Below are 13,979 nucleotides of genomic sequence, written 5' to 3' on the forward strand. Positions count from 1 at the left end.
TGTAGATTTCTCCCCAAGAGGATCAGTGAACCAGAAGGATGTTTATGACAATCTAGCAGTACAGGTTGAATATTCCTTTTCTGAAATGCTTGGGGCTAAAAGTGTCTCAGATTTTGAATATAATGAGATAAACTGGGATTGCCATAATTTCTGACTCTGAATTTATGTGCTACTGGTAAGACCTCTGTCTTGTACTTGTTCACCATGTGTATGTACTAATGCGGTTGTTCAGCATGTCAAGATTTTCATTAGCAACAGTCTTGGCAAACTTATAAATGAATTTCTCTGCAGCTTTGTGATCAGCAAATGCTTTATCACCACAAATCTTTAAAAATTTCATGCTGTGTCTTTTCTTAAATTTCTGCAACCAGCCTGCTGAATATCCACAATTATCCACAGTTCATCGCCATAGATCTTTGCTTGTTTCATGATCAGCATACTGCTAAGCGGCACATGTTCACTCTGACACTGACTAATCCACTCTTTCAATACACTCACTAGATCTTTATTTTTCACTTTATGCCATCTGTTTCTATTTTTCCATTAACTGCTGTTCATTATTTATCTGAGGTCACTTCTCAGAACTGTCTGCAATACACAGAGATCTGCGCATCACCTGGGAAACTTCCTTGCTCCTTGTGGAATTTTCCTTTTCTGATGGCATGCCAGCACTCCAAAAAAAAATAATAATTTCAGAGATTTTTGGATTTTGGAATTTCGGATAAGGGATACTCAACCTGTCCTGTAATCAGGAATTTGCAAATTCTAGACTTGTAACTGAAATTTAAATTTCAGAGCTGCCATGGTTATCTGAACTCTTAATCCAGGCCTGTAGATCCACTAGAGTCATAGAAAACTACAGTACAGAAATAGGCTCTTTGGCCCAACTAGTCAATGTCAAACCATTTAAACTGCCTATTCCCATCAACCTACACAGGGATCATAGCCCTCCATATCCTTACTATCCATGTACCTATCCAAACTTTTCTGAAAAGTTTAAATCAAGCTCGCATGTGCCACTTACGCTGGCAGCTCGTTTCACACTCTCACCACCCACAGAGTGAAGAGGTTTCCCCTCATGATCCCCTTAAACTTTCCACCTTTCACCCTTAACCTATGACCTCCTGTTGTACTCTCACCCAACCTCAGTGGAAAAAAGATGCTTGCATTTACCCTATCTATTCCCCTCATAATTTTGTATGACTCGCAAATCTACCTTCAATCTTCTACATTCCAACAGATAAAATCCTACCCTAATCAATTTTTCCTTATATCTCAGGTCCTCCAGACACAACAAAATCCCTGTAAATTTGGTTTGTTACCTAAAACACTTGAAAACTTCTGCAGATGTACCATGGAGGAGAGCATCTCTAACTGGTACTGGGGGGGAGAGAGAGAAGAGGGGTGCTACTGTACAGGATTGAAGAAAGCTCCATCATGGGCACTAGCCTTCATAGCATCTAAGATACCTTCAAGGAGCAGTGCCTCAGAAAGGCGCCGTCCATCATTAAGGACCCCACCACCAAGGACATGTCCTGTCTTACTGCTGCCATCAGGATGAAGGTACAGCAGCCTGAAGTGATTCAGGAACAGCTTCTTCCCCTCACCATCAGATTTCTAAACTGACATTGAACCCATAAACACTACCTCACTACTTTTTAAATTTCTGTTTTTGCACTACTTATTTCAATTAAATTATTTAATATACATATATACATTGTAATTCACAGTTTTTTCCTCAATTATCATGTACTGCTGCCGCAGAGTTAACAAATTTCATGACATAAACCGGTCATATTAAACATGATTCTTATTCTGAATTGTTATAATTTGCACTTCTGTTGAACCTGTAACTAAGATACAAGTTATATGGAAGATTATAAAAAATTACACAATACGGTTAAACTTGCAACATACCTTCCTCAACTTGTCATAATCAATGAGTTCTGGCCTGTGTCTATGAATGAGGGCATTGAATGCCAGACCATCTTTCCAACTTCAAATAGAATTCGAATTGGTAGTGGCGATGGGGTGGTGGGGGGGGGGGGGGGGGGGAATAGGAAGAGGAGGAAAAAGAGAGGTATATTATTTGTTACAATAAAACTACAAAATGTTGATAAAAAATATTTTTCTTAACATCTTGGGACACATGCTAAAGATATTCCAGTTACAGAAATTGCTCAAAGTGCTCTATATCAAGAGAAAGACAATGAAATTTAATGAGTATTGTCTGCGTGAACCCATTTACATTTGAGTGCATTTCCATTAAGCTCAACATTTTCTGCGAATAGTTGTCCCTTGAAATTGACTTCTAGTTCAAAGCAGAAAGCTAACTCATCTGAAGAGCCCAATGAAACATGCATGTAAATTTGATGACTTTTTTTCATAGAGCTATCACCCAGGGACAGATCACTTTCAAAACAGCTCTGATATATGTGGCCTAATTCCCACACCATAACTACAGAACTGCTGCAAAAGAATATAAGCTATAAAACTCTGCAAAATGTTCACGCCCTGATTGGCCATGCTAAAAGCTGAAATTTGTATTATCAGATCTGTATTTTGTTTTTGCACCTAGTGAGTTAAGTCTGTGTGTACCTATTCTGTTAGAGCAATGGAAAAGTACAGGAGTGAAAATGGCTCCTCAATCTGGTCTCTCTGTAATTCAACAGAATTACAGCAAAATAAAATGTAATAGACTTGCAAGAGGGCCACAATCTTGTCATGGTTTGGAGGCTTGTGTGCCTCAATGACCTGGAGAGCTATGTTGGCTGGAGTCAGAGCCTTATGCTTTGGCTCTTGGTAGGATAACCTGTGCCAAGCTGGTCAAGGGCTAGAGGGCAGATAAAGAGTGGACCACTGGTCCTCCGAGTTCAGGGGTTCAGCTCAGGCACAACAACCCTGACTGGCCAAACAAAATTATTATGGAAACAACAATGAAGAATCTTTCTACGTCTATGCAACAGGATTCCTGAGTCTCCACCCAGGACTTGCATGACTGACAGTAAACCGAGAAGAAGCTACTAACACGACGAAGGAAGCCTTGAACGCTACCAGAGATAAAAGAACTTCACTGCTGCACTGAACACTAGTGGAGTGATGGGCAGAAGAATTAGAAAATGTGATAGAAACCTGAAATTGTATTAATATATTTTAGTTCAGAAATGAAAGCACAGGGAGCAACAGTACTCTAAAGAAGATTTTGAGCCCACAGTTATAAAGCTCCTGAAAGGTAATAAAACCAAACTACAGAGGAGTACAAAAATCAGATTTGCAGTAACTGACCATTTCCAGTGGAGTTAAGAAACCAAATGTATTACAAGTGAAATGTGAAAAGTCCATTTCCTTTAGCCAAAGGATGAGGAGTCATAAATTTTAAATTTATTTTTATTTCACAATGGAATTTTCCCTACAGGCTGGTGCCTGGAGGGAAAAATCAAGACAAGACTGCCACATCTTCAAGAAAAGTATGGATAAGTGATTGAAGGCCCACAGAGATGCTAGTAAGGGGATTAGACTTGTTCTGAACTGTTGCAGGAATAAGCTCAGCACTGTGGCCTCAGAAGTTGTAAACTTTCATGAACATCTGAGTTGCATTGAATTGGCTCTATTACATACATCCTTCATGAGGAGTAAAAAACTTTGTTACATCTCTAAATGTGCAATTTATAGTCATTTATAATAAATAGTATATACAGCAAAATATTCAATGTAATATGAAAATACAGCTGTGTCAGCATGAGTTAAGCAGTCTGATGGTCTGATAGAAGAAGCTGTCCCGGAGCCTGTTGGTCTTGGCTTTTATGTTGCAGTATCGTTTCCCAGAACGTAGCAGCTGGAACAGTTTGTAATTGGGGTGACTTGGGTCCCCAAAGATCCTTCCAGGCCTCTTTACACACTTGTCTTTGTAGATGTCCTGAATAGTGGGAAGTTCACGGCTACAGATATGCTGGGCTGCCCGCACCACTCTCTGCAGAGTCCTGCGATTGAGGGAAGTACAGTTTCCATACTAGATGGTGATGCAGCCAGTCAGCATGCTCTCAATTGTGCCCCTGTAGAAAGTTCTTGGGATTTGGGGGCCCACACCAAACTTCTTCAACCGTCTGAGGTGAAAGAGGCACTGCTGTGCCTTTTCATACGCAGCCAGTATGTACAGACCACGAGATCCTCAGTGATGTTTGTGCTGAGGAACTTAAAGCTGTTCACCCTCTCAACCCCAGATCCATTGATGTCAATAGGGGCTAGGTGAATCAATTGCTGTAACTGCATGACCCAACCCATTAAATATTTTCAGAACAAAATTCAATGGATGTTCTAAATAGCACTTTTGTAAAAAGCATTCAATTCAGTATCCATATTAATCCGTAATAAACTGTAAGTATTCAGATTACTTTTAGTAAATAAAATAATTTCAGATGATGACAATGAGAAACGAGAGACATCAGTGATATTGCAGCAACAACCTTGCACTCAACGGCAGTAAGACCAAGAGATTGTATGTGGACATCATTAAAGGAACTGTGACAGAACAGACAAGTCATCATCTGGGGATCAGAAGTGCAGAGGGTGAGCAGTTTCAAATTCCTGGGTGTCAACCTCTTTTAAGATCTATCCTGGGCCCAACATATTGATGCAATTGCAAAGAAGATATGAAAGTGGCTATATTACAATAGGAATTTGAGAAGATTTGGTATGACACCAAAGAATCTCTACAGATTTCTAAAGATGTACTGTTGGAGGTATGAAGGTGCAGAAAGTGGTAAACTCAACCAGCTCCATCATGGGCACTAGCCTACCCAGAATCGAGGACATCCTCAAAATGTGATGCCTCAAAAAATGCTGGAGGAACTCAGCAGGTCAGGCATCTATGGAAAAGAGCAAACAGTCAATGTTTCAGGCCAAGACTCTTCTTCAGGACTGAGGAAGGGGGAAGATGTCAAAATAAAAAAGATGGGGGAGAGGAAGGAGGCTAGCTGAAAGGTGATTGGTGAAACCAAGTGGTTGGGAAAGATCAAAGGCTGGAGAAAAAGGAATCTGATAGGAGAGAAGAGTGGACCATAGGAGAAAGGGAAGGGGGGGGAACCAAGGGAAAGTACTAGGCAGTTGAGAAGTCGTTAAAGGTCAGAGTGGGGAACAGAAGTGAGGTAGAGGATAAACACAAAGTACACTGCAGATGCTGTGGTCAATCAACACGTACAAAAGCTCGATGAACTCAGCAGGTCGGGCAGCATCCGTTGAAATGAGTGATCAACGTTTCAGGCTGAGACCCTTCGTCAGGACTGAAGAAGGAGGGGGCAGGGGCCCTATAAAGAAGGTGGGGAGAGGGTGGAAAACCAATCAAGAGGAAAGATCAAGGGGTGGGGGAGGGGAAGCAGGGAGGGGATAGGCAGGAGAGGTGATGAAGGAATCTAAGGGGAAAGCACTATGGGTAGTAGTAGAAGGCAGAGTCATGAGAGAGGTGATAAGCAGCTAGAAGAAGAGACAGAGTGAAGGTGGGATGGGGGACGGGAGAGGGAGGGAATTTCCGGAAGTTGGAGAATTCGATGTTCATACCAAAGGGCTGGAGACTACCCAGACGGTATATGAGGTGTTGCTCCTCCAACCTGAGTTTGGCCTCATCATGGCAGTAAAGGAGGCCACATATGGACATAACCGAATGGGAATGTGAAGCAGAGTTGAAGTGGGTGGCAACCGGGAGTTCCTGTCTGTTGTGGCGGACGGAGCGGAGGTGCTCGACGAAGCGGTCCCCCAATCTGTGTCGGGTCTCGCCGATGTAGAGGAGGCTACACCGGGAGCACCGGATGCAATAGATTACCCCAACAGACTCACAAGTGAAGTGTTGCCTCACCTGGAAGGACTGTTTGGGGCCCTGAATGGTGGTAAGAGAGGAGGTGTAGGAACGGGTGTAACACTTACACTTGCAGAGGGTGGAAGTTGTTCACCGGAAGGAGAAATTGATATTCATGCCATCAAGTTGGAGGCTACCCAGATGGAATACAAGGTATTGCTCCTCCAATTACATAGTTGGATACCAAACTAAAAGTGACCTGTGACATGTTCAATTGCAACTCACAGCAGATACTTTAAACAAATCTTTTGATTGAAATTTACACCGTCCACCTCAGAGGCAAAGTTTACAGAAATGCAAAATGAGCTTTGTGATGGTTTCAGGTCCCCAAACAGTCCTCCCAGACGAGGCAACGCTTCCTCTGTTAACCTGCTGGGGTCATCTACTACGTTCAAGTGCTTCTGATGCGGCCTCCTCTACACTGGTGAGACCTGTCGTAAATTGGGGGGGGACTGCTTCGTCGAGCACCTCTGTTCCATCTGCCACAAGCGGAACTTCCCAGTGTCCAAACATTTTAATTCCCATTTCCATATGTTGGTCCATGGCCACCTCTTGTGTCAAGATGAGGTCACCCTTGGGGTGGAGGAGCAACAACTTATAAGAAATAGGAGCAAGAGTAGGCCATCCGGCCCATCGAGCCTGCCCCGCCGTTCAATAAGATCATGGCTGATCTATCCATAAACTCAGCTCCATCTACCTGCCTTTTCCCCATAACCTTTAATTCCCTTACAATGTAAAAACCTATCAGTTTCTTAAATATATTTAATGAAGTCTCAACTGCTTCCCTGGGCAGAGAATTCCACAGATTCACCACTCTCTGGGAAAAGTTGTTTCTCCTCATCTCCATCCTAAATCTTCTCCCCTGAATCTTGAGGCAATGTTCCCTAGTTCTAGTCTCACCTACCAATGGAAACTTTCCTACTTCTATCTTATCAATCCCTTTCAAAATTTTGTATGTTTCTAGAAGATCCTCTCTCATTCTTCTGAACTCCAGAGAGTATAGTCCCAGGCAACTCAATCTCTCTTCATCCCTGGAATCAACCAGGTGAACCTCCTCTGCACCGCCTCCAAAGCCAGTATATCCTTTCTCAAGTATGGAGACCAGAACTGCACACAGTACTCCAGGTGCAACCTCACCAGGAAGGATGTACAAACTTCTTACAGGTGGCACCAGAAGTGAACTCCAAAATCCAGACTGTCCCCAAGCTGTAATAGGGTTGTGCTAACCGCTACATAACTGTGATTTACTTGGGAGAAGCTTTCAGACTCCTCAGATCGAGGGAAGACGTTGCCTGGGATGATATTGCGAGAAGGGGACTTGACAGAATTGAGCACCTGAGCCAGGTAGTTGTGAAGGGATCCTAAAGACCAGGTGGGAACGAGTAGCACTTACCTTGAGAAGGACACGGGAGTGCTTTGGAAAGCAGAGGTAGTATGGAACCAGGTGAAGTGTGTGTCGGAGGACAGCACTGACTACCGAGACTTCTGACAAACTTGACAGCAGCTGGACAAGGCCATACTGGAGTCTGGGCAGCCTCCAACCTGATGGCATGAATATCGATTTCTCCTTCTGGTAATTTCTCCTCTCTCCTCCTCTCCTATTCCCCTCTCTGGCCTCTTATCTATTCTCACCTGCCTATCACCTTCGGCTGGGTCCTCTCCTCATATAGTCCTATCCTATCAGATTCCTTCCTCTCCAGCCTTTTACCTCTCCCACCCACGAAGCTCCACCTATCAACTTCCAGCAAGCTTCCTTCCCCTCCCCCCAACATTTTTATTCTGGCGTCTTCCTTTCGGTCCTGTTGGAGGGTCTCAACCCGAAACGTTAACTGCTTATTCATTTCTATTGATGCTGCATGATTTGCTGAGTTCCTCCGGCTTTTTGCGTTTGCGTGTTGCTTTAGATTTCCAGCACAGGCAGACTTCCTCATGTTTACATATTGCATAAATTTGTCGCTATTCTGAAAACTGAGGGAACTCGAGCATTGAAATGTACAACAGCTGGATTATAAAATAACCATGGATTTTAAAAGTTTGCATGAACATTAACAGCAGGATGCAAGTAACAGATACCAACAAACAAAGGCTTTTATCTATCACTCCAGTTTAAGAGATCACATTCCTTCTTCTCTCCCTTCTCTCCCAAGCGATATGTTATGCTGAGCACATTACCTGATGTGGAAGTTCTGCACGTTCACATTCTTGTATGGCGCAGTCTTCCTCTGGCACCACAGCAGCAATCCCTCCTTGGCAGATGTTTCTAAAAAGTTTTTTCAGCAGCAGGAAACAACCATTAGAATTGCTAAGCCATTGTAAAAGAGTCCAAAAATAATTAGACAATCAGCTTAAAATGAAAGGTTTGCGGGTTTGCAGTCGGCAGCAAAACAGAGCTACTGTTCAGAGCCACCCAGTTTCCAACTCATTTACATATGACATAGAACACTTCAAATTACAAACTGCCTAGTTACTGATGGCTTCCTGTCAGCTTCATACTTAGGAACAATTTCAATATATTACTTAGTATGGAAAACATCCATGTAGCAACAAAAGTTTATTCTATGATAAAGGCCCTCATCCCAATCCCCAGAGTTAATAAAAGTGAATATATAGACCAACAGTTGTAATTGTACAGAAGAATTTTATTGTACTTTTATTCAGTAGAAAACTCGAAGCAGGAATATAAGTATTAAGCAAAGGCCACACAGTGGGTTTTCTTTTAAACTTCTATCAAGATACGTATTAGTTATTTATTGAGATACAGTGCGGAACAGGCACTTCTGCCCCTTCGAGCTGAGCTGCCCAACAATCCCCTGATTTCATCGTAGCATAATCACAAGACTATTTACAAATGACCAATTAACCTACCAACTGGTATGTCTTTGCACTGTGGGAGGAAACTTAAGCGATCACGGAGATAACGTACAAACTCCTTACAGGTGGGAATTGAATCCCTGTTGCCTAGATGTAATGCATAGTGCTAACCATTACATTACCATGTCACCTCACTGAAATCATCAACCTACTTCCAATGTTTCAAATTATTAACTGTTAATAATGTTGGAAACCACTGTCTTTTTAAAAAAAATTTTTATAAGACTTGTACTTTTTAACAAACTTGAGTATTTTTCACACTCACTAGCAGAAAGCAGTATAGCAGCTTAACTAACGGTCTATCACCTTTCTCGTTTTCCATTGGCTAAATATTACCCACGTAATGTAATTGTATTACAATTAACTAATTTACCTCTATGTAAGGTACTTCTCTCATCTATGAAAGTGATAGATTTTTCAGAAGCACCATCTTTTATTCCTTTGTCTTAACCCCCCCCCCCCGCCTCAAGCATTAACTTCTCACTTAATATTGTTTCTCAGCTCTTTATTTAGTTTGCTTTGTATTTTTGTTTGTACTCTAAAATAAACTCAAATGTTGGAATTAAGACAGCTCGCCATGTTTGGCTCCCGGAGAACCCCAAGGATCAGAAATTAAACAGAGATCCAACAGGAAGTTCTGACAATAAAGGGAAAAAAATTAACATTCTTCCCTGTCAATAAGAGTAGACTGATCCAGTTTATAGCTTTAAACACAAGAAATTCTGCAGATGCTGGAAATCCAAAGTAATGCACACAAAATTCTGGAGGAACTCAGCAGGTCAGGCAGATCAATAAATCAATCCTGATGAAGGATCTCTGCCTGAAACTGCGACTGTTTGTTCCTCTCCAAAGATGCTGCCTAACCTGCTAAGTTCCTCCAGAATTTTATGTCAGGGTCTTAAATCCTTTCCCCCTTAAGCCTCCTTAAACACCAGGCTTTCCATCCACAACAATTCTGGTAAGAATCAAAAATCAACAGTGAACAAACGTGGCCAGTTCTGCCAAACTGTGTTGACGCATTGCAGCCAGTTTTATTTCTATGACAAGGCAAATTGAATTTCTGAGAATCTGTTGTATACATTATGCATGAATGAAAAATTCGGGTCCTTTATTTGGCCTTTGAACTAATTGAAATGGCCAGTCTTATTGAAATAAAAGCTAACCAATTGTCCTGTTTTTGTTAATCATGAATGAAAGGGGGGGTGGTCAGGAGGAGGGAAAAATTAACATTCATATGGATTTTACTACATTTTGTTTTAAAAGTGAAGCTTTGTGAAACAAAATATTCTAATTTTGAGGGTGTAAACTCATTTCTTCTGCAATTATTTAAGCATACTTTTTAACAAACTCATGCATTTTTCACTCACTGGAAGAAAGCAGTATAGCAGCAAAATTAACGGTTTATTGCCTTTCCCAATTTTTATTGACTAAAAATTAACCACATGACGTAGTTGTTTTAATTATGTACCCTACTAACTAATTTATCTCTAAGGAATTTCTCTTATCTATAAACATGATAGATTTTTCAGAAGAATCATCCTTTATTCCTTTGTCTTGCACTTAACCTTGTTTCTCAGCTCTTTATTTAGTTTGCCTAGTATTTGTATGTATGTTTGTACTCAAAATAAACTGAAATCTTGGAATTAAGACTGCTCGCCATTTTTGACTCCCCGGAAAATCATAAATTACACAGATCCAACAATAACAAAGTGAGATTTTTAACTCTATACCAACACAAATTCAGCAAATAATTAGCAAGTTAAGCAATTACACCAAGCCACACAAATGAGCAATCATTGTGCATCACTATATAGCATTTTTGAAGACAAACTATTTCAATATTCTGCCCCTGCCTTACAAGATTGGTTAGTTATAAATTAAAATACAATCATAGTCAGTCTAGCAAAATGGGAATAGGAAGGTTTCCAATTTAAGTTTATCTGACATTGACCACAGTCCTCCTTCATTGAGATTTTACCGTTAAGCACATCTCTCCTGCACCCCCCTACCCCCAACTTTCACAGGGATCGCTCCCTACACGAGTCCCTTGTCCACTTGTCCCTCCCCACTGATATCTCTCCTGGCACTTATCCTTGCAAGCAGAACAAGTGTCACACTTGCCCCTACACCTCCTCCCTCACTAACATTCAGGGCCCAAAACAATCCTTCCAGATGAGGCAACACTTCATCTGTGAGTCCGTTGGGGCCATCTACTCTATCCAGTGCTTCTGGTGTGACCTCCTGTATACTGGTGAGACCTGACATAGATTGGGAGACTACTTTGCTGAACACCTACGCTCTGTCCACCAGAAGGAGAGGGATCTCCCTGTAGCCATTCATTTCAACTCCAGTTCCCATCTCCATTCCAACATGTCAGTCCATGGCCTCCTTTACTATTACAATGAGGCCACACTCAGGTTGGAGAAGCAGCACATTGTATTCAGTCTGGATAGCCTCCAACCTGATGGCATGAATAGGCTTATTGAACTTCCAGTAATTCCTCCCCTCCCCCACCACCTTCACTATTCCCCATTCCTCACCCTCATCTTATCTTCTTACCTGCCCATCACCTCACTTTGATGCTCCTTCCCCTTCCCTTTCTTCTATGGTCTTCTGCCCTCTCCTATCCTATTCCCCCTAACTCTTTCACCAATCAATTTCCCAGCTCTTTACTTCATCCCCTATCCCTCTCCTGGTTTCACCTATTACCTGCCACCTTGTATTTCTTCCTCCCTTCCGTCCACCTTCTTACTGACTTCCCCTCTTCCTTTCCAATCTCGACGAAGGGTTTCAGCCCAAAACGTCAACTGTTTACTCTTTTCCATGGATGCTACCTGGCCTGCTGCATTCCTCCATCATTTAGTGTGTTGTGCTTTGGATTTGAAACCAATCTAGTGGATACAAAGCATTAAGCAGATGTGCCAGTGCATAAGAAATTCATCTCGAATCATAAATGAGGTGATAAAAAGTAACAATTAACAAATATAACAAAGAAAACATTGATAAAATGCTGGAGAAACTCAGCAGGTCAAGCAACATCTGTAGGAAAGAGTAACTGGTTAACATTTTGGGCCAAGACACTTCATCAGGACTGAAAAAGAGATGAGAAATCAGCGCAAGATGGGAGGAGGGAAGGAAGTAGTAAAAGGTCACGAACATGAGAAAATCTGCAGATATTGAAAATCCAAGCAACACACAAAATGCTGGAGGAATTCAGCAGGCCAGGCAGTGCCTGTAGAAAAAAGCAGTTGCCGTTTCGGGTCAAGACCCTTCAAACAGGACTTGCCGAAGGGTCTCTATCCAAAATATTGACTGTTCTTTTCCCCCCATTCCCCCCTCCATAGATGCTGCCTGGCCTGCTGAGTTCCTCCATTTTATTATGTGTGTTGAGTAGTACAAGGTGATAGGTGATATACGATACCAGGAGAAGGGGGAGGGGTGAAGTAAAGAGTGAGAAGTGATTGGTGAAAAAGATAAAGGGCTGGGGAAGGGGGAAGAACACCAGAGGGAGGTGATGGGCAGGTAAGGAGATAAGATGAGGGAGAGAAATGGGAAATGGTGAAGGGAACTGGGCCCAGAAGGTTGGCATTAGGTTGGAGGCTACCCAGACAGAATAAAAGGTGCTGCCCTTCCAATCTGAGAGTGGCCAAATTTAACAGATTATTTACAATTCCAACACCAAGTACTGATAGCATAAAAGATGCTCACACACACAAAAATTCAGATTAAACTGGTGGTTACCATGAGGTTTTAAAAAACCAGCTTACCTTCAACAGATATGTCCTGAATAGCAAAACGAAGGATGATTGTCCAGATCATACCCAAGGTCATCTTAACATTACCATCCACAATTTCTGGGGGGAAAAAGCACATTGTTTTCTTAAAGAAAACTATACACAGCTCGTTTTGATCAGCAAAAATTTCTAAATTGAAGTAAAAGGTGTATATTTAGACAGGGGTTCCCATCCTTGGCTCTACAGAATCCTCGATTAATGGTGAAGGTCCACGCATTTAAAAAAAGGTTGGGAATTCCTATCTGAAACTTTATGGACTGAGCCAATAGAATATGACACTGTAACAGACCTCAGCAATTCTAAATATATACAGAATATCACATTTCAGAACATTTTCACTATTTACGAGAAATAAAACCAAGGCACCAAGCTGAGTCAAAATAAATATAACAAAAATTGACACAGATTAGATGCCTTTTGCGAGATGTCAGATGGAGCACCTCATAATTCGCAATTAGAGGGAAGCAGCTTTTCTAGAAGGACAATTCGTCAAGTTCAAGAAACAGCCAAATGTCAATAGAATTTCATACATCCAGGATAAATGGAAATATCAAGAATAAATTACTACAACACAGGATTACCTAGCTCAAAACCAGAGTGATCCAAAATAAACCTTCACCAATACTTCTACAATTATGAATTAGATGTTAATTTTAGCCAGAGTGGAAAGGGAGAAGTGAATCTTAAAGCCACTGAGACATTCATTGAAGCAAAACAAAACAGATTCTAACTGCACTTCAAGACAACCATATTCTAAGAGAGAAATCTTCTGCATTTTTTATTTATTTAGTTTTTTATTTGGGCCACAGCAAGTGTGTGGCTTCCAGTCAAGATGGCACCTGCATACAACACCCCCACAGTTGACATCTTCTGGATAGACCATGAAACCATATATTCCACTTCTGTATTTGTTTTTTTTTAAAATGTGATTCTGGAACTGATGGAGCCTGTGATTTGCAATTTGGAGACCATTTGGGTGCTCCAGCACTCTGCAGTCTCTGAGAGAATTCCAGAAGCAGTGTGCGCAAACCTCATGACGAGAAGGCTGCTGAACGAGGTGTCAGCCAATGTTCGATTCCATTTCGCCGGTTAAAGCATCCATTGTTCAAAAAGAATCTAGTGCTTTCCCAACATATATGATGAATAAACTGATGAAGATGGCAGAGTTTGTCATCAAAATAACGGCCAAAATCAATACCTGTACCCAGCTGGAAGCCTGAGAAGAATTTATTCCCTTTCCATTGTTCAGCGGTTAAACTGACAAGAGAGACAGAAACATTGAGGCGAATGCAGAGGGTAAGTGCTGACTGCCTGCCTTTTGACTGCTGGTGGGATTGTTCTGCTGCTGGAAAGGGGAGACTGCTTTTTGACTGCCGGTGGGATCACTCTGCTGCCAGACAGAGAAGCTGTTGCTGTATCCAGAGAATGTTACCAAGGTTTTCTGGATATGGACTTGGACTACAGAG

The 13,979-nt window shown here is 41.7% G+C and overlaps 1 protein-coding gene across 4 annotated transcripts in view; it reads right to left on the reverse strand.

The window, feature by feature from the left end:
* Positions 1–13,979, reverse strand: part of LOC132402251 (alpha-actinin-1-like) — a 158,677-nt gene that overhangs the window by 74,380 nt on the left and 70,318 nt on the right. For all 4 annotated transcript variants that reach the window (XM_059985038.1, XM_059985037.1, XM_059985035.1 and 1 more), the window contains exons 4-6: positions 12,487–12,573; positions 8,021–8,108; positions 1,918–1,996 (exon numbers count right to left, since the gene is read on the reverse strand). In XM_059985038.1, the coding sequence (XP_059841021.1) occupies positions 1,918–1,996; positions 8,021–8,108; positions 12,487–12,573 (254 nt within the window). The remainder of the gene's footprint in view (positions 1–1,917; positions 1,997–8,020; positions 8,109–12,486; positions 12,574–13,979) is intronic.

The sequence above is a fragment of the Hypanus sabinus genome, chromosome 11 (assembly GCF_030144855.1).
Source record: "Hypanus sabinus isolate sHypSab1 chromosome 11, sHypSab1.hap1, whole genome shotgun sequence".
Lineage (NCBI taxonomy): Eukaryota > Metazoa > Chordata > Chondrichthyes > Myliobatiformes > Dasyatidae > Hypanus > Hypanus sabinus.